This window comes from Python bivittatus, unplaced genomic scaffold, assembly GCF_059951505.1.
Source record: "Python bivittatus isolate LINGU-HERP-01145 unplaced genomic scaffold, Pbiv_v1 ctg000650_np1212, whole genome shotgun sequence".
NCBI classification, from domain to species: domain Eukaryota; kingdom Metazoa; phylum Chordata; class Lepidosauria; order Squamata; family Pythonidae; genus Python; species Python bivittatus.
Genome location: NW_028277093.1, coordinates 1,175,900 through 1,203,680, shown reverse-complemented (window position 1 = coordinate 1,203,680; position 27,781 = coordinate 1,175,900). Strand labels below are relative to the sequence as shown.

General features: G+C 42.8%; 1 protein-coding gene and 2 pseudogenes across 5 annotated transcripts; 2 read left to right on the top strand and 1 right to left on the bottom strand.

The window, feature by feature from the left end:
• Positions 1–452: 452 nt before the first annotated feature.
• Positions 453–11,400, top strand: LOC148214464 (uncharacterized). 4 transcript variants are annotated; one of them, XM_088151285.1, is made up of 6 exons: positions 453–518; positions 1,492–2,095; positions 2,461–2,575; positions 2,703–2,770; positions 3,915–4,044; positions 9,020–11,398. In XM_088151285.1, exons 2-6 carry the CDS (start codon positions 1,562–1,564, stop codon positions 10,852–10,854), a joined length of 2,682 nt encoding a protein of 893 aa, XP_088007411.1. In that variant the 5' UTR covers positions 453–518; positions 1,492–1,561; the 3' UTR covers positions 10,855–11,398. The 4 variants fall into 4 exon arrangements, with proteins under 4 accessions (XP_088007411.1, XP_088007413.1, XP_088007412.1 ...); XM_088151287.1 differs by lacking the exon at positions 453–518 and adding an exon at positions 549–609; XM_088151286.1 differs by lacking the exon at positions 453–518 and adding an exon at positions 626–960.
• On the bottom strand, positions 4,555–7,459 carry LOC148214465 (uncharacterized; annotated as a pseudogene).
• A 9,347-nt stretch (positions 11,401–20,747) lies between the features above and the next one.
• Positions 20,748–27,781, top strand: LOC112540022 (zinc finger protein 197-like; annotated as a pseudogene). Its single transcript, XR_015798037.1, has 6 exons — positions 20,748–22,093; positions 22,198–22,792; positions 23,066–23,183; positions 23,324–23,406; positions 24,895–25,021; positions 27,020–27,781. The product of XR_015798037.1 is annotated as a zinc finger protein 197-like (transcript).

The following is a 27,781-nucleotide window of genomic DNA, read 5'->3' as shown; positions in this document are numbered from 1 at the left end:
TTCCCGCTGACCTCTTTTATGGGGTGCAGAATCAAGGCAAGATTATTTTGAGTCTCTTGAGTAAGAATGCAGAATTCCATTTCCTGTCTGTTCCTTCGCTCCCTCTGTTCCCTGTACTCAGGGATGCGACTTTCTCCAGAACCATTATTAAAAATGGAAGGTTGGAGACAGGTCTAATGTTATCAAAAGCAGCTGAACTGAGAAGGCTTCCTGATGGGGGGACACAACAGCCTCTTTCCTCCTGCCCCTCCATGGAAAATGCACCCTTTCACCACTCTTTGCATGAGAGCCTGCATTGCACACGGAATCCACCAGGGGGCTACTACATGTTTCAGCACTGGGCCACTGAAGGGTGAATGCCAGAGGTGGCTTTCCAGAGGAGGGTGGGAAGGGAGTGACATCACTAAATCTTACCACTCTAGGATGCTGCACTCTCTCTCTTTAACCCTTTGAGCTTCGCAGGAGGTAGAAAGGCTGCAGGGAAGTCTTGCAGGGAAGCAATCCAAACGTGACCCTGGGTGAGTGGGCGGCCTCTTCCCGTGCAAAGGGAGGTAGAGGGTTCTTGCACTGGAGAAAGAAAGAAGAGACACATGCCAAGTCTTCATGCAGGTTCAATTTTCTGAGTCCTGGGAGTGGCAGAGCCCTGGTCCCATGTTCCCTTGCTGCCCTTTTCCATGCATGTAACAGGCAGAGGGGAAAGCAGAGCTCCCGACCAGCCCTGTTGCCCCCAGGAACAAATCTGGGATCCCCAGGAAGGAGGAGGGGATCTGGGGGAGCCCTTAGATCTGGGAAAAGCCCTTAAGTGGGGGGAGAGGGAGAGTTTGCATTGCAAATCTCAAGCAGGAAATAAGAAAAGCTTTGAAGGAAGGAGGTGCCAGAGATTGTGCCTGCATTCTCACCTTGTGCTGGATGGGGCTAAAATAGGGTTGGATCCTCTAAAGTTCAACATGTCTTAGGAGGGTGAGTGAACCAGGACATCATGTTAAGCTACGTTCTTTCAAGCCCTGTGTTTTATGTGAACTCAGCCCCTGCAGTTGGTTGGCCTGTTTGGGCTTATGGCATGTTCTGTGAACCTCCTTGCGTGTCATAGTGTGACTTGGCTCTTGAAAAGCAAACCCTGAAAAAAGGGAAATGGAACATCCTAAGCCAGAGCAATTTCATTAGCATTCATATTAGATTAACTGAACTTTCATGGTTTCTTAACCTGTTTGGGGTTTGGCATATTGTGTGAACCCTGCTTGTAGGTAAATATAGATCTCGGTTTTTAAAAAGCAAGCCCTTCCTTGTGAGAAAAAAGAAATAGAAAATGCGCTGAAATGCATTTATTCAGTGTTCCAAGTCCTTGATGGAACTACACATACAGAGGATCTGTCTGCTCAATGCCACCGCAATCCTATACCAGCTCAGCAAAATACTTCCTTCCACAGTGTTGTGCAATGGTTAAATCCACCACTATTTAATTCTTGAAATTGATTTTCTTTTCCATCTCAGATACACAAACTGGAAGCCATTTGTATGTCTTCCATTCAGACAAAATTATCTCTTGGGCAAAGAAGGCTGGATGGCCTGCTGTGATCAATCCTGCAGCTACAGGAACAGACCTATGAATGAAAAGGCATTTGGAGATGCACAAGATTCCTTGGACCTATTTGGAGTTGCGTTACAGGACAGAGAAAGAATGGAAACAAAACCTTTAGCAAGTGAGGGAACTGGAAAAGACCTTTCCGCTGTTCAGCCTGGTAGGTGTGGGGAGATCTGGACAAAAACTGGGCAGGAGATCCTGGAGGAGGAAAGCATCCATTCAGGTGTTCAGTCCTGGAACTGCAGGAGCATCCAATACCAGGAGGCTGAGGGTCCCCGAGGGCTTTGCAGCCGACTCCACTACTTTTGTAGTCGATGGTTCAGAACAGAAAAACACACAAAAGCACAGCTGCTGGACCTGGTTGTTCTGGAGCAGTTCCTGGCCCTTCTGCCCTTGCAGATGGAGAGCTGGGTGCGGGAGTGTGGAGCAGACACCAGCTCCCAGGCGGTGGCCCTGGTGGAAGGCTTCCTACTGAGCCAGGCAGAGGAGCAGAAGGAGCAGGTTGAGTTGCAGGTGAGAGACCTTCATCTTCGGAGCTCAGAAGGGACTTGAATGTAATAAACAATGTGTTTGAATTCTTAACCCCTCCCTATCAGAGTTCTCTGGCATTCATAATATGTGGAGATATTTCACTAATTCTTATAGGACACTGTTCCGTTATCCATTCTAGAAGACAGATTTGGGACAGCCGTTCCTTTCTTACTTTCCAGCCTGAGGAACACTGCAGGCTTTGAAGTTGCTAATTCTTGTAGGACATTGTTCTGTTATCCCTTCTGATGGGCACTGTTGGCTTTGAAGTTGTGTTCAAGAGAACAAGAATCCACTTCATGTTGTGTATTGTCCATTAATTCTTCTTTTCTCCTGCCTCCTATTTCAAGTCCTTCGCTGTGGACATCAGAGATCCTGAAGGAAGGAGGAATCCCTCAAATCCCCCTCAGGAGCTGTTCTTCAGGAGGATCTCTGAGGAAGATCCAAGTCAGGACACCTCAGGAGGTAATCAAAGGTCCTCCCTTTCCTCAGAGAGATCCCAGCTATGTCATCTTCTCTATGTCTTCTCTTCTGCAGAATACCTCCTCCTATTTTATTAATTATGCATTTTAAAATTCTGTCTCCCTCACAGGGAAGAATACAACGAAGTTGATTCCTCCTTATGGTGGAGCTGAAACAGTGGTTGAACCTCTAACTCAAGTAAGAGGAGGAAATTTATTCATTAGATTTGTATTCTCCCTTTCCTTCAGGAAGTCAAGCTGGTGTACATAGCACTCTCTCCTTCCATTTTTTCCCCTCTTGTTTGGGCTGGGTTATTTTCTTGTTCTCGAGCAACATGGAATTGGAAATAGAAGATTCAAGTTGCTCTCACTCAGGTCAGCCTCCTCTGAAGTCTGTTGTTGGGATACAATGGTTGGTAATTTCTACCCTGATATTCTTATTAGGAATTCTTTTTAAAGATCAGTATTTAACTCTCCTTCTGCTGCTAACTCTTCCTACTATTAGTTTACAATAACTAATTTTTTAAAAAGTCTTTCAAGAGATAGGAATTACGTTATCACAGTGGTAGCAATTGCTAAGCAGAGACCCATTCTTTTTGTAATTCTTTGACTTGGAATTGAGCAAGGCTGCTCAAAAATAACTAAATACTCACACTGGCACATTACCATTTTTAAAAAGCCTTGCTTACAACCAGTGATAAGAAAATTGGTGCATCAATTTAAAAGATAAGGCAGACTATTAAAATCCAATGAAGGCCAGATAGAAAAGTCTCTAAGTAAAACATTGCTCTGAAACAGCATGTAATCAAGGCACTTTTGGCTTGCAAAGTAATTTCTAATCCTCTGATTTGTGCCTGGATTTGGAGGCCAAACAGTCCAGCTATGCAAAGGCTGAAAAATGTCCTTCCCAGGAAATTTTCTCCACTTTTATATCTCCCGTTCAATCAATGGCTCGGACTACTAGATAGATAGATAGATAGATAGATAGATAGATAGATAGATAGATAGATAGATAGATAGATAGATAGATAGATAGATAGATAGATAGATAGATAGATAGATAGATAGATGGATGATAGATCAATCGATCCAGAAGGAAACTGGGGTCACTTTCACTGAATGGCAGTGAAAGCCCTGCAGAATCAATCAAGTTGATAAAACTGCCTGAAATATTTCTTCAGTCAAAAGCTTTTGGCTTTGTCCATTTTCTCACCTAAACCTTGGAATACTACCACGTATAGCCATTTAACTTTGTGCACATCTTTGCTTTGGGAATTTGTGAAGAACAGGGCAGATCTTGCAAACCCTCCTGGGCCTGTTCTGTTCTTTTTTTCCTTGTTCAGGAGGGTCTTGTGTCCTTCAAGGAGGTGGCTGTGTATTTCTCTGAGGAGGAGTGGTCTCAACTGGATCCTCACCAGAAAACGCTGCATTGGGAAGTCATGCTGGAAAATTATAGGACTGTGGCCTCTCTGGGTAAGGGTTTGCTACTCTCCCATCAGAGAGTTTGGGAAGACATTTTGTAGTCAGATGCCATCAGCTATTTCTGATTAAAAAATATCCAACCAGATGTCATTTCTTGGGAGGGAGAAGGAAAAGATCTGCTTAGATGCATCCTCTGCCATTTCTGATCTAGTGAATGTTTCCATTTCTATTTCAACATATCAGTGACAAACTCACTTCTTGGCTTGAGGAGATGCAAAACTCCATCACACTGATTTCACCTTTTTGGGGCCAGATGCTTCCCCATCTGTCCTATCCATCCATCCATCCATCCATCCATCCATCCATCCATCCATCCATCCATCCATCATATTTATATAGCCACCCATCTCACACAAGGTGATTCTGGGCAGTTTACAACAATTAAAAAAATAAATACATAAAAAACTATATATAAAAAACAGTAAAACTTACAAAAACAGGAGGGGATAAAATTAATAAGGGAGCCATTGTATCCCAGTCCCCTGGGAGCTCCAGGGCTGATCACATAGTCAGGTCTTGAGGGATTTAAGGAATGTTAAGAGGGATGGAGCTAATCCCACTTCCAGGGGGAGAGGATTCCACAAGGTGGGTGCCACAGCAGAGAAGGCACACCTCCTGGGGCCCGCCAAATGTAATTCTCTAGCAGGTGGGATCTGCAGCATGCCTTCTCTGCCAGATCTGATGGGACGGGCAGATGTAATTGGGGAGAGGTGGTCCCTCAGTTACCCAGCCCCATGCCATGAAAGGCTTTAAAGGTCAAAAACAGCACCTTGAATTGGACCTGGAAGCAAACTGGCAGCCAGTGCAGCTCGCGAAGCAGAGGTGTAATGTGTACCACCCTAGGGGCACACATAACTGGCCATGCTGCTGCATTTTGCACCAGTTGAAGCTTCTGGATACTCTTTAAGGACAGCCCCATGTAGAGCACATTACAGAAATCCAAAGAGGAGGTGACTGGGGCATTAGTGATAGTGTTTAGGTCCCTCTGATCTAGGAATGGGCGCAACTGGCACACAACACGAAGCTGTGCAAAGGCCCTCCTAGCCATGACTGCCACCTGCTCTTCAAGCAGGAGTCATGAGTCCAGGAGGACCCCCAGATTGCGCACAGGGTCTGTCTGGGGCAGTGCAACCCCATTCAATATCAAAGATGGCATAACTCTAGCACCAGAAGGCCCCAGAACCCACAGCCACTCAATCTTGCCAGGGTTCAGTTGAAGCCTGTTGTTCCCCATCCAGACTCTCACAGCCTCCAGGCACTGGGATAAGACATTCCCAGCATAGCTTAATTCGCCAGGGGCAGAGATGTATAATTGGGTATCATCAGCATACTGATGATACCTCACCCCATGGCAACAGATGAGCTCACCCAGCGGCCTCACCTAGATGTTAATTAGGGGGAGGAGAGCACCGAACCCTGTGGCACCCCACATAACAGGGGCTGAGGGTGGGATCTCCCCTCCCCAACCAACACCAACTGGAATCGGCCCTGTATGAAGGAGGTGAACCAGCACAACACAGTGCTGCCCAACCCCAATCCCCTGAGCCAGTCCAGAAGGATACCATGGTCAATGGTATCGAAAGCTGCTGAGAGGTCAAGTAGGGCAAGGATGGATGCACAACCCCCATCCCATCCTTGCCAGAGATCATCCAAAAGCGTGACTCCGTCCAATGCTGTTTCCGTCCATATCCAGGCCTGAATCCTGAATGAAAGGCATCCAGATAATCCGCTTCATCCAAGGTCCTCTGAAGCTGCTGTGCAACCACCTTCTCAATCACCTTCCCCAAAAAGGGGAGGTTTGATACTGGACGAAAATTGTCCAGTATAGTGGTGTCTAGCAATGGCCTCTTGAGGAGGGGGTGAACCAAAGCCTCCTTAAGAGGTGAGGGAATAACCCCCTCACTCCGATGCATTAACAATCGCTAGAACCCACTCGCACGACATCTCCCAGGCTGCTTTCACAAGCCAGGAGGAGCATGGATCTAAAGAGCAGGTGGCTGAGCTCACAGCTCCAAGGACCCTGTCTACTTCCTCAGGTCCAACAGGTTCAAACCATTCCCAGATAACAGGGCAAGATTCCTCCCTAGGCACCTTCACTGGACCTGCAGTAAAGCCAATGTCCAACAGAGAACAAATCTGAGTGATTTTATCTGACAGATGCCGAGAAAATTCCTCCGCACGTCCCTGCAAAAAGTTCTCCAAGCCATCCTTACCCAGGAGGGCTTGCATCACCCGAAACAGGGCTGCGGGACAGCTATCTGCAGATGCAATAAGAGCAGAGTAGTAATGACACTTCGCCACCCTTATCGCCACTAAGTAGGCATGAATAGCCACTCTAACCCGTGTTCAGTCGAGTTCGTTCCTCGTCAAGTCCCAGAGACACTCTAGATGTCTCTTCTCTCGCTTCCTCTCCCTTAGCTCTTTTGTAAACCATGGAGAGTGCCAGGATCCCCAAGAGGAGAAAGGTTGCATGGGCGCGATCCGATCCAAAGCCTCAGCCGCCCCTTTATTCCAAGCAGCTACCAAGGTTTCAGATGGATCATGCAGCAGACCAACAGGAACAACCCCCAGCTGCCCCTGGAACGTATCCAGGTCCATTAGTCACTGGGGGTGGACTGATCTAATAGGTCCAGCCTCCCTGCAGTGGATAGTGGTGCTAGGGAATCCCACTGTGATCAGGGCATGATCTGACCATGACAAGGGGAACACCAAAAGCTCCCCCAATTTCAGATCACATAGCCACTGCTCCAACAGGAACACCAGATCCAGTGTATGACCACTGTTCCGTGTTGGGCTCTGGATGATTTGGGATAGGCCCATGGCCGTCATGATGGCCATGAACTCCCGAGCCCCCTCAGACCCCAGCCCTAGAGAAGGCAAATTGAAGTCCCCCAAGACCATAAGCCTGGGGAACTCCACTGCCAACCCAGAAATGGCATCAAGGAGCTCAGGCAGGGAAGTTGCTATGCAGCAGGGAGGCCGGTACAACAGCAGCAATACCAACTGATCCCTAGAGCCCAACTTGATGAATAGGGTCTCACATCTGGTGACCTGTGGTGCAGCGACCCTGAAAGCTGTAAGAGATTCTTGGATGATAATTGCCACACCTCCACACCTGCCCTGGACTCCTGGCTGATGCCCCATTCGAAACCCGACTCGGCATAACTCAGCCGAGAGTCCAAATCCAGCCAGGTCTCAGTGATGCATGCCAGGTCAGCCCTCTCATCTGTGATTAAATCACTGATGAGGGATCCCTTATTATATATATATGCCCTAACCCTATGAAGCATTGTCTTTCTTGGGTTAATTACTTTTCTTCCTTTTCATTTCCATCCTGAGCCTTAGGATTAGGGGCAAAATGGTGCCATTTTTCCATTGTAAACATGCTGTTAAATTTGATAGAAGAATTCGGGTTCTCTGAGCTTAGTTGTTTTCTTGCAGATGTTTCATTACCCAGTTAGGTAACATCTTCAGTGCTAGAAAGGAGTAGGGTTTGCTATCTGTTTAAATTATTAGAAACACAATTAGAAACACAAGTCTATTGAAAATCAACCCACGCTAGCCAAGTGCTCCATTACCAAAGTAACAACCCACCTCCCACAAGAAGGAGCTGTGTAAGAATTCAGACAAGCACAAATGCACCGTGGCAACCCAGAACAGCAGAAAAAGGAAACAGACCACCTATACAACATCTTCCAACAAAATGGATACCCACACAACTTTATCAAAAAGGGCCTGACCACTCAACCCACTACAACACAATCAACACAAGCTGTGGAAAGGAAACAACCAACAGACTATTACAGCCACATGGCATCTCCATAGCACACAAAACAACTAAAGCCCTCCAAAAGTAAACCAAAAGACCCAGTAGCCCAAGAAGAAAAAACAGGAGTCATCTACAACATACAGTGTAAGGACTGTAATAACCACTATGTAGGACAGACAGGTAGAAGACTGGCAGAGCGTATCCACAAGCACCAACTAGCAGTCAAAAGACATGATGAAAACTTAATCTCACAACACATGGACAGATTCAACCATAGTTTTAACTGGGAAACTCTCAGCATTTTAGACCAAGCTAAATCCAAAAATGAGAGGGAATTCCTGAAAGCTTGCTATTCAGACAAGTCACCCATCAACTGGCACATAAACCACATCTACACACTATTCAAAAGAGACAATAAAAAGGAAACAAAAAACCCACCTCCTCACCCATATAAGTAGGGATTAACACCAGGATCAACACCAAACAAATAATCAAGCAGTAAACAATACCCTAATCAAAGAACTAACAACTCAGACAGACAATCAAGCAGTAAACAACAGCCTAATCTAGGAGCTACCTAGGAGAAAACAACACCCCCACCAACACTGACAGGGCAAGCTACTGTATATAAACAAAGAGCAAACCCCACTCCATTCTAGCACTGAAGATGTTACCTAACTGGGTAATGAAACATCTGCAAGAAAACAACCAAGCTCAGAGACCCCCAAGGACTCAACAGTTCAAGTCTGAGCTACACATATTCTCGTCTATTAATAGAAGAAATCTGCCACCATGTGATTTTGGCAAGAGAAAAATGAAAAGCAAATGGAAGGTAGTTTGGGTAGGAAGAAAAGGACGGGTTTCAAAATTGATTTAGTTCTGACAAGTTTCTTCTGGAATTGGCCCCCCTCCAATAAACATTACGTTTTCTCCTAATACGTCCTTGCATATTTCCCCTGATTCTTCCTTAACTGAAAGCTGACTCTGGATGAGAATTGAGTATGTATGGATAATTCTAAACAAAAAGGATGCTTTAGATATTTTCAAAGCTTTTATGGCTCATGAACCACTGTAAGCATGCAAACCTGCAAGATATTAGAATTTGGCAAAATTTCAGAAGGAAATTCATACGACTTCCTACAGTTTGATCTTTGTCCCTAAGCTTGTTATCTTTTTCATTTCTCTTTTCCTTTGAAGGTAATAATGCGCAGGAGAATAAAGATTCCAGGGAACCACTCCAAATGATCAGGCATGGAGATGGAATGGAGAAGCCTGCAATTCAAACAGAAGTACAAAGGCATGAGAGAAACCAGTCAAATAATTGGAATCAGGAAAGCTCATCTTCCATTGATGCTCAGATGCAAGACTTCATTGCCCAACAAGGAAAAATAAAGAAAACATTTATCGGGAAAAGTACAAAATTATTCAAAGACAAATTAGATGTAAATGAATCCTATCCAACCCAAACCAAAGGAGAAGATTATATATGCAGAGACAATAGAAAAAATTACAATAGGACTTTCAGTCTTTCTTGTGAAAACAGGTCTCTTACATCTCATAAAAAGATCCACACAGGAGAGAAGCCACATAAATGTTTGGAATGTGGAAAGAGCTTCAGAAGAAACAGTCAAGTTGCTTCCCATATCTGGATCCACACTGGGGAGAAGCCATATAAATGCATGGAGTGTGGAAAGAGCTTCTGTGAAAACAGGTCTCTTACTGTTCATAAAAGGATCCACACAGGGGAGAAGCCATATAAATGCATGGAGTGTGGAAAAAGTTTCAGTGATAGCCGTTCCCTTACATCTCATAAAAGGATCCACACAGGAGAGAAGCTATATAAATGCATGGAGTGTGGAAAGACCTTTACTCATAGCAGTCAACTTATTCCCCATAAAAGAATCCACACAGGGGAGAAACCATATAAATGCATAGAATGTGGAAAGACCTTTACTAATAGCAGTCAACTTACTTCCCATAAAAGGATCCACACAGGGGAGAAACCATATAAGTGCATGGAGTGTGGAAAGACCTTTACTCACAGCAGTCAACTTATTCCCCATAAAAGAATCCACACAGGGGAGAAACCATATAAATGCATGGAATGTGGAAAGAACTTTACTCATAGCAGTCAACTTACTTCCCACAAAAGGACCCACACAGGGGAGAAGCCATATAAATGCACTGAGTGTGGAAAAAGTTTCACTGAGAGCCGTTCTCTTACATCTCATAAAAGGATACACACTGGAGAGAAGCCATATAAATGCATGGAGTGTGGAAAGACCTTTACTCATAGCAGTCAACTTATTCCCCATAAAAGAATCCACACTGGGGAAAAACCACATAAATGCATGGAGTGTGGAAAAACCTTTACTAATAGCAGTCAACTTACTTCCCATAAAAGGATCCACACAGGGGAGAAGCCATATAAGTGCATGGAGTGTGGAAAAAGTTTCAGTGAGAGCCATTCCCTTACATCTCATAAAAGGATCCACACAGGAGAGAGGCCATATAAATGCACAGACTGCGGAAAGACCTTTACTAATAGCAGCCAACTTACTTCCCATAAAAGGATCCACACAGGGCAGAAGCCATATAAGTGCATGGAGTGTGGAAAAAGTTTCAGTGAGAGCCGTTCCCTTACATCTCATAAAAGGATCCACACAGGAGAGAAGCCATATAAGTGTATGGAGTGTGGAAAAACCTTTACTCATAGCAGCCAACTTATTCCGCATAAAAGAATCCACACAGGGGAGAAACCACATGAATGTAAAGTGTGTGGAAGGAGCTTCAGTCATAGTAATTCCCTTACTTATCATAAAAGAATCCACACCGGAGAGAAACCATATAAGTGCATGGGGCGTGCAAAGGCCTTCCGTGACAATGCATCCCTTATGAGACATAAAAGGATCTACACAAGGGAGATGCCATATAAATGTGTAGAGTGTGGAAAAAGCTTCAGGAGGAGCAATGATTTAATTTCCCATACACAGATCCATTTGGGTTTGAATCCATGTAAGATCTACATTTAGATGGTTGAAGCCCCCAAAATATATGTGCAAAAGACATTCAAGCATTAAGGCCATGTTTTACCTTTCCATGGTATGACAAGAGCTAAGAAAAAGTCTAAATTTGATTTAAATAAAATTAATTAAATATCAATAGTTTGGTTCTGTTTGGTTGTATTAAAAATTACTAACGCATGAAAATTCTTGAAAGGATTTGGGGAGTGGCATACTTCAGGGTTTCAGAGGCTCATGTGGTTTGAAGTTGTTTATTCAAATACTACTCATCAATGGATCTGGGTCAAACTGGAGAAAGGGCACTTTTCCCAAAAAGTTGGAAATGGCTCAGCAGAGATATTCTGGGGTCTGAAGCAATATTATAAACCAAAGGGAACTCAAGTTCCATCAAAGTATACAGAGAGAGATGGAATATAATATTGAATTCTTCCACTGAATAATCGTGATATTGAATTAAAAGTGACAACTAAGAGGATTTGTGTTTTGCATTTTTCATGACCGACTTCCTTCCTTCCTTCCTTCCTTCCTTCCTTCCTTCCTTCCTTCCTTCCTTCCTTCCTTCCTTCCTTCCTTCCTTCCTTCCTTCCTCTCTCTCTCTCTCTCTCTCCCCCTCCCTTTCCCTTTCCCAAGTTAGGCATACTCAGGAAAATGAGAATGAAAACGACTCCAGGGTGCTGCCGTTGCAAACAAAAAGACGACTGGTGTAGGTCTTCCGGGCTGTGTGGCCGTGTTCTGGAAGTTTTGTTTCCTAATGTTTCACCAGCACTTGTGACCGGCATCTTCAGAGTGCAGGAGCACAGACAGGAGCAGTTCTCTCTGTGCCCAGAGTGATGTGACCCTTTTGTGGGTATTTATAGAGATCTGAGGGGGGGGGAAGGGGGGGATTGGGGGTGTGTGGGGTGTAAGGTTTGCCCCGTTCGACAGAGAAACTCTCGTGATACGTGTGGTTCACAAAGAAGGTTTACTCATGCGTAACGTAGTAGTCACAAGCAAAGCCAGGACTGGCTTGGTACAATTGCATCACTTGTTATATTCCCCCCTTCCCGCGCTTTTTTCCCGCCCCGCGATCACGTTGCAGCTGCGGATTATTGGCCCCCAATAATCCCCCTTGATTGTTCATGATGGCAGGATCGGTCAGGGTCCATTGTCCTTGATTGCCAGTCCCCCTCCGGCTGGGTTGGTTCCTCCCCGTTACGTGCAAGCCCGCGGGTTCTGTGCTGCGTTGCGATCTTGTTTCGCTGCCTGCGGCCCCGTTCATTGCTGGCTCGCGCCGTTATCAGTTTATAGTTAAAAGCTTCCGCTGCGGTTTTCCTGTTTGGCTGGGCGCAGGTGGCCCGTTAATTAGCGGCGCTTTCAGTTCCTCTTTTCCCCGCTAGCTACCGCCGGTGGATTCCGCGTGGTCTGGCTGCGAGCTTCCCTGAAGCCCCGTGCTTCCCTGAAGCCCCGTGCTGACCGAACCTGACATGGGGGGGGTTGGGTTACTGAGTGGCTGCTTGTTTTGGTGTCAGAATCTCTGTGTATCTTCCTGGGGATTAGGCAGGGTTTTTTCTTCTATTGAATTGTTAACGAGGGGCTGCTGGGGGTGATTAGCAAGTTCATTGTGTGAACTATTCACATGTCCTGGTGGTTGAGCTGAGTTCGTTGACCTTTTGCAGGCTGTATTTTTCAGGATTGGTAGCCAGGTTTTGTTGATTTTTAGACTCTCCTCTTTTTTATTGAAACTCTGCTGGTGTTTGTGAATCTCAATGGCTTCCCAGTATAGCCTGGTATAGTGGCTGTTGGTGTTGTCCAGTATCTCTGTGTTTTCAAAAAGGATTTTGTGTCCAGTGTGCTTGAGAGCATGTTCAGCTACGGCAGATTTTTCTGGTTGCTGTAGTCTGCAGTGTCTTTCGTGTTCTTTTCTCCTGGTATGGATGCTGCGTTTTGTGGTCCCGATGTATACTTGCCCGCAACTGCATGGTATGCGGTATACTCCTGCGGCGGTGAGGGGATCCCTTTTGTCTTTTGCTGATTTTAGCACTTCTTGTACTTTTCTGGTGGGTCTGAAGATTGTTTGGAAATTGTGTTTTTCCATCAGTTTTCCCATGCGGTCTGTGACCCCTTTGATGTAGGGCAGAAATACTTTGTTGGTAGGTGGCTGTTTTTCTTCTTCAGTCGCATGTTGTTTTCTTGGTTTGATGGCTCTTTTTATTTCATTCTTGGAGTAGCCATTCGCTTGTAGGACCCAATTAAGGTGGTTAAGTTCAGAGTTTAGGAATTGGGTTTCGCAGATCCGATTGGCACGATCCATGAGGGTTTTGATAATGCCTCTTTTCTGACATGGGTGGTGGTTGGAGTTTTTGTGTAGGTACCGGTCTGTGTGGGTGGGTTTTCTGTAGACTTTGTGTCCTAATTTGAGGTCTGGTTTGTGTATGACCAACGTGTCTAGAAATGGAAGTTGGCCATCCACTTCTTTTTTTTTTTTTTTTATTTTTACAACAAACACATACAAACAATAACATAAAAAACATTAAAAAAAAACCATCTTCCATTTTAAACCGTGTGTCAGCCAGTTACCAATCATTTGTGCCATCCTTTCATAGTCTTCACTCATCATTTATATAAAATCTCATGTCATCTATCTAACATATATTTATATATTTATCAATTATCAATTATTATTCATTTGTTACTAGTCTATAACATCAGCTTTCATAATAAGATTTATATCATTTTTATCCATTGATTATATATATATATATATATATATAGTAATTTATATCAGTTTGTCAAGTTTCTATTATATAATTTGCTGATCTATTACATTACTATATCTTTTCATCCAACCATTGATAAAACAGATCCCATATCATATAGAATTGTTTATCTTCTTGCTCTCTAATTTCAAATGTTAATTTACTCATCTCTGCACATTCCATAATTTTCTTAATAACTTCCTCCTGCATAGGTACTTTTTCATTTTTCCAGTTTTTAGCAAATACAATTCTAGCCGCTGTCAAAACATTTACAATCAAATATTTCAGTTCTTTACTATATGTTTCAGGTATAATTCCTAATAGAAATGTCTCTGGTTTAAAGTCTATATGTTGTTTTGTCATTTTTTCCAACCATGTGTGGATTTTAATCCAATATCTTTTAGCTTCTGGACATGTCCACCACATATGGTAATATGTACCGGGCTTCTGATGACACTTCCAACATTTATCAGACTTGTTCTTATACATTCTCGCAATCCTTGCTGGAGGTAAATGCCACCTGTAAAACATCTTATACAAGTTTTCTTTATATGCAGTTGACATTGTCATTTTATAGTTTTGAGACCATAGTTTTTGCCACTTCTCTAAATCAATTCCATATCCAAAATTTTTCCCCCATGCAATCATTGTATCTTTAACCTGTTCTTCCTCCATCTTAAATTCTAGTAAATGTCCATAAAGTTTTTTAATCACCTTTTCATCAGTGCCCATCAAAATTTTATCTAAAACAGTCAGCTCATCATAGATACCTTCTGTTTTAAAATCTTTATCAAATCTAGATTGTATTTGCAAATATGAAAACCAGTTCATTTTTATACCTTGTTCTTCTAACGCTTGCATAGTTTTAAGTTCACCCTTTTCATTCAATATCTCAGTATATCTAACTGTTTGTTCCTTTTTATATGTTATTGGATAAGAAAAAGCTTCAATAGTGGATATCCATCGTGGAACTTTTAAATAATATTGTCTTCTTATCTTCTCCCAGTTTAAAAACAATGCCTCTCGAATATAGTGCCTTCTAAAGTAGCCCTGTGTTTTCGTTCCCTTATACCATAAGAAAGCATGCCAGCCCAACAACAGGTCATGTCCCTCTAAAGTCAATAGTCTATTATTTCTTAAAGTTATCCAGTCCTTTACCCACATCAGATTTGTCGCCTGATAGTATAATTCCCAGTTAGGCAAGGCAAACCCACCTCTTACTCTTGCATCTTGTAGTAATTTAAGCTTTATTCTTGCTTTTTTGCCCTGCCAGATATATTTCAATACAATTTTATTTAAATCATCAAAAAACTCTTTCCCTAAACGAATTGGAATTGTCTGGAATAAATATAACATCCTAGGCAATATATTCATCTTGATAGTGGATATTCTCCCAGTCATTGATAATTGTAAATTCTCCCATTTTGTCAGATCTATTACAATCTGTCGTTTAAGTTTAAGATAATTATCCTCCTTCAATGTACTACATCTTGGTGTAATGTATATCCCTAGGTATTTAACCCTGTTTGTAACCTGTATTTCCAAGACTTCTTCCAATTCTTTCTTTTGCCTTGCTAGCATATTCTTTGTTAATATCTTTGTTTTATCTTTATTTATTTTTAGTCCTGCTACTTTTCCATATTCTTCTATCTTTTCAACTAATTTAGGTGCTGTTTCCAGTGGGTCCTCTAGTATAAATACTAGGTCATCTGCAAAAGCTTGCAATTTGTACTCTTCCTTTTAATCTTCATTCCTTTTATTTCTTTCTCTTCTCTTATATTCCTGTTCAACACTTCTAGTGTTAAGACAAACAACAAGGGCGATAGTGGACAACCTTGTCTCGTCCCTTTTGTTATGTCTATCTGTTCTGTTAAATCTCCATTTATCATGATTTTTGCAGTCTGTTTATGATATATTGTTTCAATGGCTTGGGTAAATTTTCTACCAAAGCCCATTTGTTCCAGTTGCAGTAGCATAAATCGCCAATTCACGTTGTCAAAGGCTTTTTGTGCGTCTAAAAATATCAGGGCCATTTGCTTTTCAGGGTGTGCCTCATAGTATTCCAGTGTGTCCAGAATTACTCTCATGTTGTCTTTAATTTGTCTCTTTGGCAAAAATCCGTTTTGATCGGCATGGATAAAATTATTTAAATATCTTTTTAGTCTTTCTGCCAATATTGAAGCAAAAATTTTATAATCTGAATTTAGTAGAGATATAGGTCTATAATTTTTAACCTGTTGTGGGTCAGTGTCCTCCTTTGGTATAAGTGTAATATATGCTTCAGTCCATGTTTGGGGTATCCTCTTCTTTGTCATAACTTCATTCATAACTTCCAATAGTTGAAGGCTCAATATGTCCTGGAAGGTTTTGTAAAATTCCACTGGCAGCCCATCTGGACCCGGGGCTTTCCCGACATTCTGCTTTTTAGAGCTTCTGTTAGTTCCATCATAGTTATATTCCCCTCTAACATTATTTCAATGTCTTTAGGTATCTGAGGTAATTTCGCTTTCTGTAAATGTTGTCTTACTTCTTCTTCTTGTACATTCTCTTGATAGTACAATTTTCCATAGTAATCTTGTATAATTTTTTTCTTGTCCTCATTACCAAAGCAGATCTGTCCTTCTTCATTTATCAATTGATTAATCCTTTTTGATTCTCTCTCTTTTCTCAGTTTATAAGCTAGCCATCTACCTGGTTTATTTGCATCTTCAAAATAATTCTGTTTAGCACTTCTAATTTTTGTGCCAGCTCCTCCTTTTCCATTAATCCCATTTTATGTTTAATTAAATCCATTTTAGCTTTAATATCTTTTTTGCGGGGATTTCTGTAACTCTTCTTCCAATTTTTTATGGTCATCCTCCAATAGTTTAAAAGTCTTTTTCTGCGTTATGTTTCTTTTCCTTGTATAATCTATTATTAAACCTCTTGTATAAGCCTTCATTGTATCCCAAAGATTCTGTAATGATGTATCCTCTTTTTTATTTACATTAAAAAAGAAGGTAAGTTCTTTCTCTATTTTTTGTTTGAAATCTTTTTCTTTTAGTATCCTGTTATTTAAAGTCCATCTAGATCTCTTCCGTTGTCCTTTCCAGATAACTACCATTGGGTTGTGGTCGGCCCAAATACTTGTTTGTATTTCAATTTCTCGAATGTTAGCAAATAAATCCGCTGACATCCATATCATGTCAATTCTAGACCAAGATGCATGTCTGTCTGAATAAAAAGTATATTGTTTGTTTGCTGGGTTTCTTTCTCTCCAAGCATCTTTCAAGTCTATTTCTTCTGTCATTCGAAGGAAGGATTTTGGCAATGTCTTCCTAGTTCTCTTTGTCAATTTCTGTGTTTTATAGTCTAATTGATCATTCATTATTCCATTAAAATCTCCCATCATACAAATATTAACATAATCCAATTCAGCTATTTTCATATGTAATTTCCTATAAAATTTTTCTTGATTGTCATTGGGCGCATAAATTGCAATTAAAAGAGTTTTAACATTATTATCTATTATTTCAACCATCAAAATCCTTCCATCATCATCCGCATAGATTTGTTCTGCTGGCATTGTATCTCTAATATATAGGACCACACCTCTTTTTTTACATTGTGGCAAGGAAGTGAATAATTTACCCAGTTTTTTTGCTGCAACAAATATTCGTGTTGTTTTTTGATATGTACTTCTTGCAGACAAATTATATCAAACTTTAACTTCTCTAATTTATGAAATACTTTCCTTCTTTTAATAGCCAAATTAAGTCCATTTATATTGATCGTAATCAATTTTCTTTCCTCCATGTTAGGCTTTATACGAGGGTTTAATTGCTCTAGTAGATCTTACTTCTCGTTGTTCTCTAGGAGCACCATCTCCCCCACTTTCTTCTTTTTCTTTTCCAGTTGCTGCTGCACCTTCTTCTTGAAACTCAATTAACGACTCTTCCTTTTGTGTGTCCTCTTCTTTTCCTTTAAAGAATTCTGAATAGAATAGCTCTGCTTTTTGGACTGTATCAACTCTTTGTCTTTGCTCCTGCCAAGTGAACTGAAGACCTTCTGGAATCAACCATCTGTAGTTTACTCCTCTTCTAAGTAGCTCTTTAGTCAGGAATGAGTATTGCCTTCTTATATCTCTTACTTTTCTTGGCACCTGCTTCAGGACTACAATTTCTTTATCTTTGTACTTTAGTGTTTTCTCTCTTGCCACCTGGAGTATCTGTGCCTTAATAGTTTTTTTAGTAAATCTTATGTGTACTTCTCTTGGTAGTTTATTTCTCATTGCATATCTCGTATATACACGAAAGATTTCATCCATCCCATCCGACATCTTCTCTGTGGTTATCTCCAATGCTTCTGCCAGTATTTCTGTCATTATTTCCGCAAGGTTTTCACCTTTTCCTTCCTCTATGTTTTGAAATCTCAAATAGTATTCTGATTTATCAATTTCCCATCCTAGCAAGTCACTCCTGGCTTTTTCGACTTCACTCAGTCGAGTATCAATATCTCCAATTTTCTTATCTCTTTGTGTGTCTTCATCTTCAATTTTCTTAAATCTCTCCTCATATTTTGTCATCATCTGTTGTATACTTTCATCTGTCTTTTCAATTCTATGCTCAATATTCTCCGTCCTCTTTCCAATCTTCTGAATTTCTTGCATAATTGCCTGTAATGTCACTTCCTTCTCTTTTTCATATTGTATCATTGTCTGAATTGAACGTTGTCTCCCAGGAGGTGAAGAGGAAGCTACTGACGTTGATGGGATTGGGGCTGTTATTTTCTTGCTCATCTTGATGCTTAAAGCTGCAGAAAAAAGAAAAAAGGGAGAGAACAAGGCAAGAACCACAGATACTATTCCACAAAGTGAAAATGAAAAACAATAGAAAGGAGATAAAAATAAACCTGGAAATAAAAGGGAATGGAAAAGGAAAAACCTTCAGGCACTTGTCCGCCTTAATCCAATAGTATACAGTTAAAAAAAATTAAAGGAAGGGGAAAAGAAAGCTAAATTTCTTTTCCTTTAAAAATAAAAAAAAAAAGAAAAAGAAAAAAAAAAAAACCAAGGCTCTAGCAAGAAGTACGCTACTGCCACTAAATGTCCAAGGCTCTTGTGACTAAATCAGGCTTTCCACCTTAAACATTTTCAGAATCCACTCTCCGCTGTCTTGTTTATAAATATCAGGTGGCACCTATATAAACAGTTTATGATGCACTTCGCTATCTTTTTAAGAGTCCTTGAGTATGAGTAAAACAAGTCACAGTAGAAAAAACAATATATATATATATATATCCAAGCCTCTAGGTGGCAGTGCTACTTTCTTTCATTAGCTTTCACTTCGCTTTTCCTCTTTCCCAGCCAGAGAGAAAGGAGAGAAAAAAAAAAGGGAAAAGAAGAGAAAAAGAAATATGCTTCTTAAAACACTAAAAAAAAATCTTAGTCCTAATGCTTGAAATCAGAAATTATTGAGTATCAAACAGAAAAGCCAGTCCAGTTGAGTTTAAAAATGAAATAAACCACACTCTGCCAGATTCAAGTCCATAAAAAGGGAAAGTTAAATAACTAAAAAGAATTTTCCCAAAGGCTTAATCTCGCCGCTTAGTCCCACTTTTCTTCACTTTTAAAAATTCACTTTGGATTACTTAGGGTGTTCTCTAAGCAAAATTGAATAATAAAGGTCCATCTCACCCGGTTGGCACACTTTCTTCTTCCGTTTGGAGCTGTCCCGGCTTTTGCAGTCTCAATGGCTGCCACTCCGTCGCTGGTTTCGGGGCTTCTCCCGGATCAACCAGAGATTTTGCGATATCCCTGGGATCAACAGGACGTGCCCTATCTAGTCGCCGTCTCTATGGGACGGCTTAGGTCCTTCGGGACCGTCCAGCATCGGAGATATCAGCTGCGATCTTGGGAGCTCCAGATCGCACACCGTACCGCCGCGACGCCAGCTCCGCCTCTCGTGTCTTATTTTTCAGGAAGTTGGCCATCCACTTCTTTTTCCATGGTGAATTGTATATTGGGGTGGATGCCCAATCCCCCCCTTCTCCCCCCCCAGATCTCTATAAATACCCACAAAAGGGTCACATCACTCTGGGCACAGAGAGAACTGCTCCTGTCTGTGCTCCTGCACTCTGAAGATACCGGTCACAGGTGCTGGCGAAACGTTAGGAAACAAAACTTCAAGACCACGGCCACACAGCCCAGAAGACCCACACCAGTCATCGTATGCCGGCCGTGAAAGCCTTCGACAATACAAACCAAAAAGACCTTTCGAAATCAATGGGAATCAAAATAAAATGAAATGAAATTAAGAAAAACTACTTCAGAAAACTACTTCAGTTCCTCCTGACAGAAACTAGAAGGGGAACTGCCTCTGGGTTGTGAAGATACCAAAAAATTAATCAGACATGCATCCAAGGAGTAGAATTCAGACCTAAGTCAACCAGTATGGATGCAGAAAGAGTTAACCTTTTTCGGTAAAAGGCCTCTCATCATGAGAGGGAATCATCACATACTTATCAATGTAGAGTGTATGGAAAGAGCTTCCTACTCATATTTCCTGTGGCGTATTCCCTATTCAACCCCTAAAACAGTTTTTTTCTTTTTTTGCCTCATATTATTTGAGCTTTACATTCACTTTTCACAATTTGCCTTCCCTCATTTTGTAACTCCGGCTGTTCTCCAGTTACATATGAGATGCCATTCTCCCACTCTTAATTTCTCCACCACAGTGCCTTTTTTGAGGTAAAATTTCTAGAACGTCCATGAGTTTAAGCTTTTTCTCCAATTTGGAACTTGATTTCTTTTGATATTTCTTTTTCTTCAGGATTATTCTCATTGTTGCAGGCTGCCACTTGGTGTTTCAAACCGTTATTAGCCGCCCAGTCACGAATTTGAGAAGGGCGGCTGTATAAATTGAACTAACTAAATAAAAATCAGTGCAAATCTTCATTTCCCTAACCCGCGGCTTCCCTCCCTGTGTCCCTGCCTGCCCCCATCTTCCATCGCTTCAGGCCTGAGTTCGGGAACAACCGCAAGACACAAGCTGTGCTTCAAAGAGAGGCTCCTTGTTCTTGTTTTTTGACCGCCCTGCCGTTTCTGACAGGATTTCGCTCATTTCTGAGGCCTCCTTGAATCTCCGCAGGTCCTTCAGTGCGGCTGTTCTTGAGGAAAGTGAGTTTTGATCCTCCCCAGAGATTTTCTCGATGTTCACAAGATCACCCACAGTTCCTAGACATTAATAACGGGAAGATCTAGAAACTGCGACGTGCTGGAGACGCCACCCCCTTCCTTAGACAGGCAATAAGTCAGAGGGGCGCTTTCCTTCTACTCCCACGCCCATCATCCCTGCCCCCTCCCATGCCCTTGTCTTTCCCGCCCTCGCAGGGCCCCTGCCATTGCGCGCAGAATCCGCCAGGGGGCTCCCTGGCAGCCGCGGGAAGGGCCGGCGGCCGCCTCGCTTCAGGAGGGAACTGAGCATGCGCCTGGCTGTTCGGCGAGCGCTGCCCGGGCGCTGCCCGGCAGAAGCCGGAGGCGCGTCCGCCCTTTGCACGGCGTCCGATTCTGCAGCCCTCGCCGGGAGCCTTCGGCTGAGCCTTTCCGGGGGGCTGCCAGGAAGCCTCGCAGGGATGGCGGTCCGGACGCGGCTCCAGGGTTCAGTGAGTGGGGCGCTTCTCGGGCAAAGGGGTCTCACGCTGGAGCGCGCCTGGAGACCTGCGAAGTCCTCGTCCAGGTTTGGAGCCGTGGGAAGGGGGGAGCCCGGGGCCCCATGTTCCCCTGCCGCCCCTTTGCCTGCAGGGCCCAGGCAGGGGGGAGAGCGGAGCTGCAGACCCGCCGCGTTGCCCCCGGGGGGGAAAATCAGGATCGCCCGGACGGAGGGAGCCATTTAGGCAAATAAGGAAAATGTTGCACGGATGGAGGTGCAGCGGGGTCTGAGGTGCAGCATTCACACTGTGTGCCCAATTGGGCCGGTGTTTTTCAAACGTGGCCACTTTTAGGTCTGGGGGTTGAAGTCCACACACCTTAAATTGGCCAAGTTTGAAAAAGACTGAATTAGGCTAACAAGTGGGAAATACTAGGAGATGTATGAATCAGAACATCATGTTAAGCTGTAGCTGGTTTATTCATTTGGGCATTGGATGGTGGTTTGTTAATTCAGGCTTCTGGAGTTCCCCCAGGGGTTTGGGCCAGGAGGTTAATGGGGTTCTGCTGGCTAATGTTTATTATAAGTTCAAATGCTGATTTATTTACTTATTAAATGAATTTATATGGCCACTCATCTCAATTGCTGTTTGTCACCTCAGACATTTATGATTTGGATTGTTTAAAGGGTTGTTCTTAACTTGCACGCAACCACAGAAATCATTTGAATAAATAACTAGGAAGTAGAAATCCAAAATATAATTTAAATGTATTTATCCAATATTTTGTGTCCTTGATAGGAGTTGATCCAGAAGGTTCTCCTGAATTTCCCCCAGGTGCAGATAAGTCAGCCTATCTAATAAGATACTCTCCCTCTTCCCAGACATTGGTGGGTTCATAAGACTTTATTTTGGTTTTTTCTTTGGAGAAAGATGCTCAGTAGTTACATTAGTCACCTGTGTTTCTGGAAGTTTCTTTTGTTTTCCATTTCAGATATGTAAGCTGGAAATCTTTCGTGTTTCCTCTGGAGACTAAGGTATCTTCTAAGTGAAGAGGGCTGAATGGCCTTGGGAGACTTGTCCAAGACCTCTTCATGAAGTTCAGGCCTTGTGAATAGAAAGACCTGTGGAGATCCATTGGCCCATTTTGGAGCTGGATTAGAAAACAGAGAGAAGATGGAGGGGCAACACCCAGCAGATGGAGGACCTAGAAAAGGCCCTCCAGCTGCTCAGCCTTGGAGCTGTGGGAGGAATGGGGCAAGTCCTGGGCAGAAGACCCAAGAAGAGGAAGCCAACAGTTCAGCAGTCCAGTACTGTCACTTCAGAAAAGGGTACTTCCAGGAGGTGACAGGGCACCAAGATGTTTGCAGCCACCCCACCCCCTTTTCCATCAGTGGCTGCAGCCAGGAAGACACATGAAGGCTCAGATGCTGGATGTGGTGCTCCTGGAGCAGTTCCTGGCTGTCCTTCCCCCAGAGATGGAGAAATGGGTGTGGGAGTATGGAGCGGAGACCAGTTCCCAAGAGGTGGCCCTGGCCGAAGGCTTTCTCCTGAGCCAGAAGGAGGGAAAGATGCAAGAAGAATTGCAGGTGTGAGAATGTAATTGTAGCAACTCTAAAGAGGAGTTTAAGGTAATGATCTCTCTGAATTTGTAAATATGTCTCTGACAGGTTTTCTGGGATTATGAACTCCTAAGGCCAATTGTTTCATTCTTCTTCCAGAGGATATATTTGGGGCAATTCTTCCATTTTTGCTTTGCAGTTTCAGTGATGGACATTGGGGTCTGCTAGTTGAGGGTGCAGTATGAGAATTCATTTCTTTCCCTGTATTCTCCCCTTGTTTCTGCTGGGACATCACTCCAGAAGTCCTTGGAAGCTGTCACTGAGTAGCCCAAGGGAAGGAAAGATTCATCCAAACTCTCTCAAGAGCTGCTGTTCAAGGAGATCTTCCAGAAAGATCAAAGTTAGGACACCATGCCAGGTAACAGAAGCTCCTTCCGTGTGGTGTGAGGTTTGACATCTAGCTAACTCTGATTTTTTTGCTCCTCTTGGGTGGAATATCTATTTTTCTTTTATTTTGTTTTAACAAATCTGTTTCCACCATCTTCCTATCTCTCACAGAGAACAGAAAGCTGACCTTGGTATTTTTAGAATCACCTCCTCTTTGAGGTGGAGCTGAAAGAGTGGCTGAACCTTTGCCTCAGGTAGGAGGAGAAACATCAGAAAAGATCCATGAATCTTGGAGGGTTTCATTTTATTCTGGAGTTCAGTGTATAATATTGTTGTTTCTAAGCAACATGAAATTTATATTTTGAATTTAAACACCGCCCATCTCACGAGGAAGTGACATAGTGAAATGGGAAAATTTAGATCAGGTCATTGAACATTCACACCCAGCTTAGCCTACCTTTCAAGAATGTTGTGAAGACACAAGAAAGAAAATCAATTGTAACCCCTCCCCCCATGTAAATCTTTCCTTTTTTGTATTTTACAATAATTAATGTAAGAACTATTTCAAGCAGTTAGAATAAAATCATGAGAGAGATAGCAACAGTTAAAAGGAGCCTCCATCCTTTCCTTTATTCCCTTGGAAGAATTCAATCTCATGTTCCTAAACGTACAAATTGATGTATTTCAGTTTTCAAAAAGGATCTTTCTGCACCATATAAAATTTGTGTTTCTACCAAGTGACAAATTATATGGTAACCAGAATGAATAGATGTTTCCAAGACTATAAAAAGATCTAATAAAATGGCCAAATAAAATGTCTGTTAATAAAAATTATGCCCAAACAGCTTGTAATCAAAGCACTTAGACCTTGCCAAGGAATTTCTAACAACCTGATTTGTGCCTGGATGCTAGCCAGCCCAGCTTCGCAAAATCTGAGAAATTTCTTCTTAGGAATGTTCTTAGCTCCCTAGTTCAGACTGTGAGCAGCTTCCCTAGAATCTGAAGAGAACCAGACATTGGTCTGTGTCTCATCTGCATCTTGATAGTCCTCACACAGATCCCTGGATGAATTCTATTAGCCATTTGAGGTAATCCAGACAAGAAGCAGGATAATGAATTCTAGCTCTACTTCACTGTAAGGTTGCATGAACAGAATCTTGTAAGTCTGAAAGTATCCCTCCTATCCCTTGCTTTTATTCTCCTGAAACCTAGGGAGGGTCCCTTCTGATAAACTTCATCCACCCCTTCTGCTTCAGCTCAGATTTCATTGACCAGACTGTTGTTTCGGCTGTGGCTCTTCCTCCTGTCTCCCAGGATCATTCCCTCATGCCCTTACAAGCTTTCCCAACACTTTCATGAAGGTATGGAGTGTGAGCAGGTCGGTCCCTCAGTGGACAAAGCAGGCCATGGGAAAAATGTCAGATAGGTTTCCCCAGTATTTCCTTCTGCCCTCACTAGGAAGAATTGGAGCCACTGGTAAGTAGTGGGTCTAAGACTCAACTGCCAGTTGATCAAGAAGACTATTTTAGTTGGTTTCACTGAAAGGCATTCCAAGTCCTGCAGTAAATTTGATAAAATGTGCTCCAATTGTGCTGTCAGCCAAAAGCTGTGAGATCTCATTTTGAATCCTGCAGAATATGCCCATTTCATTCACTGCATCTCTCTCCTGAAATTGGTAGAAGAGAACTCTCAAATTCTTCTTGGGGTTGTCTGTTAATAGGGAAACTTGTTTACTTGTTCAGGATCTTGTGTTCTTCAAGGAAGTGGATGCGTATTTCTCCAAGGAGGGGTGGTGTCAGCTGGATCCTGACCAAAAAGCCCTCCATGGGGAAGTCATGCTGGAGAATTCCAGGAATCTGGCTTCTCTGGGTAAGGACCTCTGTTTGGCTCAGAAACTTGGAGAACGCATTTGGGGGTTAGATGTAACCAGCTAATAAAAACAGCCCTGGTCTATGGAAAAAGAAAATTACAAGTAGCCCTTGCTTAATGACAGTTTAGTGACCGTTCAAAGTTACAATGGCACTAAAAAGCTATTTACAACCGGTCCTCACAATTAGGACCATTGCAGCACCCCTGTAGTCACATGATCACGATCCAGCCTTGGCAACCAGATCGCACTTAACAATGGCTGCAGTGTCCCGGGATCATGTGATCACCATTTGCAATCTTCCCAGCCAGCTTCTGGAAAGCAAAATCAATGGGGAACCATGTGATTCATTTAATGACCATGTGATTTACTTAATGACTGCCACAAAAGTTTATTTATTTATTTAACCAATTTATATAGCCATCCATCTCACCACAGGCAACTCTGGGTGGCATATAACAAAGCTAAAACAAACAATAAATACATTAAAAGTATAAAAATCAAAATAGAACAAAGAACAAAAGGATGTTAAAAATAACGGAGCCACCTCACTAATTCCCCAGTCCCCTGGGGTCCCCAGCCCAGCTGGCATAGCCAGGTCTTGAGGGACCTCTGAAAGCTCACAATGATGAGGCCAACCTCACCTGAGGAGAAGAAGATTCCACAGTGTGGGCACCAGAGGAGAAAAGGCCTGCTGCCTATGGCCCACCAAATGTAGCTCCCTAAGCGTAACGTGGCCTCTCTGCTGGATCTGGTAGGATGGGCAGATGAAATCAGGGAAAGGCGGTCTCTCAGATAGCCCAGCCCAATGCCATGAAAGGCTTTAAAGGTCAACACCAGCACCTTGAATTGGACCAGGTGTGATGAAAAAATAATAAAGCAGGAAACTCTTCCCCCCTCCCCCTTGCCTCTCTTTCTGCCCCCCCTTGCCTCCTGCAAACTCTTTCCTCCACTTCCTTCTGCCATTCTTTGCTCATGCAAAACAGGATCAGCTCCAAGCTATTGCATAACCCAAGAGTGACCATGTTCCGCTGCCAAAAAATAGCCCCCTTAACACTATCATAATGAAACAGTGGGAAGGCCACCACCTGTCTGCTTAAGGGTTTGCCAAAGGGGTAGATAAGGAAATCCTTTGCTAATAAGTGAGAAACCACAGGAATCCCATCCTTATTAAGCAACATTCCATTCTCTTTTGCAATAGATTGACTCCGCTAAGGTGTGGTTCTTATCTCACAATAGAAAAACCATTTATCCTCCATTTAAAACCTTTCCAAACCTATCCTCGAATCAGATCCCTCAGATTTACCACCTCTCATCCTCAAAAGTGTATAAATTCTATGCTTTTCAGGGTCCCTCTTGGAAAGCAGGCACCCAATGATCATTGCAATAAACATGGTTCTTCTCAACGTTGTGCTCCTGTCTTTGGCAAAAATTCCACCACACAGGAAACAAACTGGTAACCAATGCAGCTCATGAAGCAGAGATGTAATGTGCGTTCTACTAAAACACACACATAACTGCTCATGCCACTGTATTTTGTACCAGCTAAAGTTTCTGGATACTCTTCAAGAGCAGCCCCATGTAGAGCGCGTTGAAGTAGTTGAACCAGGAGGTGACCAGGGCATGAGTGACCATGGGTAGGTCCCTCTGATCTAGGAATGGGCGCAACTGGTGCACAATACGAAGTTGTGCAAAGGCCCCCTAGCCACGACTGCCACCTGCTCTTTGAGCAGAAATCATGAGTCAGGAGGACCACCAGATGCAAAGATGGTAAAGCTCTAGAACCAGAGGGGCTCAAAACCCAAAGACACTCAGTCTTGCCAGGGTTTAGTTGAAGCCTCTTGTTGCCCATCCAGATCCTCACAGCCTCCAGACACCAAGATAGAACACCCACAGCATCACTTAATTCACCAGAGGTGATGTACAATTGAGTATCATCAGCATACTCAGTTTGATTTAAATAAAATTAATTAAATATCAATGATGTGGTTCCTTTCCAGGCATGTATTAAATCCTCTTCCTCTTTGGTTGTATTAAAAATTCACCGCCCAGAGTGACTAGGCGCGTTTCCTTCCTGAGGTCCAGAGTTTTGGTGCTGCCTGGGCAGGAGGGTTGCAACAACCCCACCTTCTTCACTGGAGAGTTTGTTGTATAGATAGGAACTGAAAGCAAACAGGCGTGTGGGTGTGTCAAGCCAGGAAGACCACAGAGATCCGGGAAAGAGAAAACCTCCAAGCTAAAGACCAGCACCTCAGCAGCCGTCTTCTGGCAGCAAGAGAAAATTGCAATTCTTGGAGCTGCAAGACCAGCTGAGAGGCAGAGCTGAGAATTGGGGGAGGAAAAGAGCCAGAAACAAGTCTGCAAACCCAAGCAAGCCCACTGCATGCAGCTGCCCGGGGCAGAGATCCACAAACCAGCTCCAGCAACGGATGACTGTGCTGGGGTGTGGGGGAGAGAAAAGCCCATTCACAAGTCTACAGAGGAGTTTTCATGTGCAAATGGACTGAGATTGGCTACAAGAGCTGAAGACCTGGGGGGGGGGGAGTTAAAGAGCCAAGAAATAGTTAAGACAGGAAAACATAGTGTTACAAACATAGAGATAGGAAAATAAGAGATAGAATTGTATAGATAAAATAAGATAGAAATAGTTATAAGCTTATAGGAAGACAGCATAGAAGCAAGCATAGAATGAATTCTAAGGCATAGAACTTTAGAATTAAAGAATAGGAGTTTAAGTTTGTACAATAAAACAGTTTTTGTGG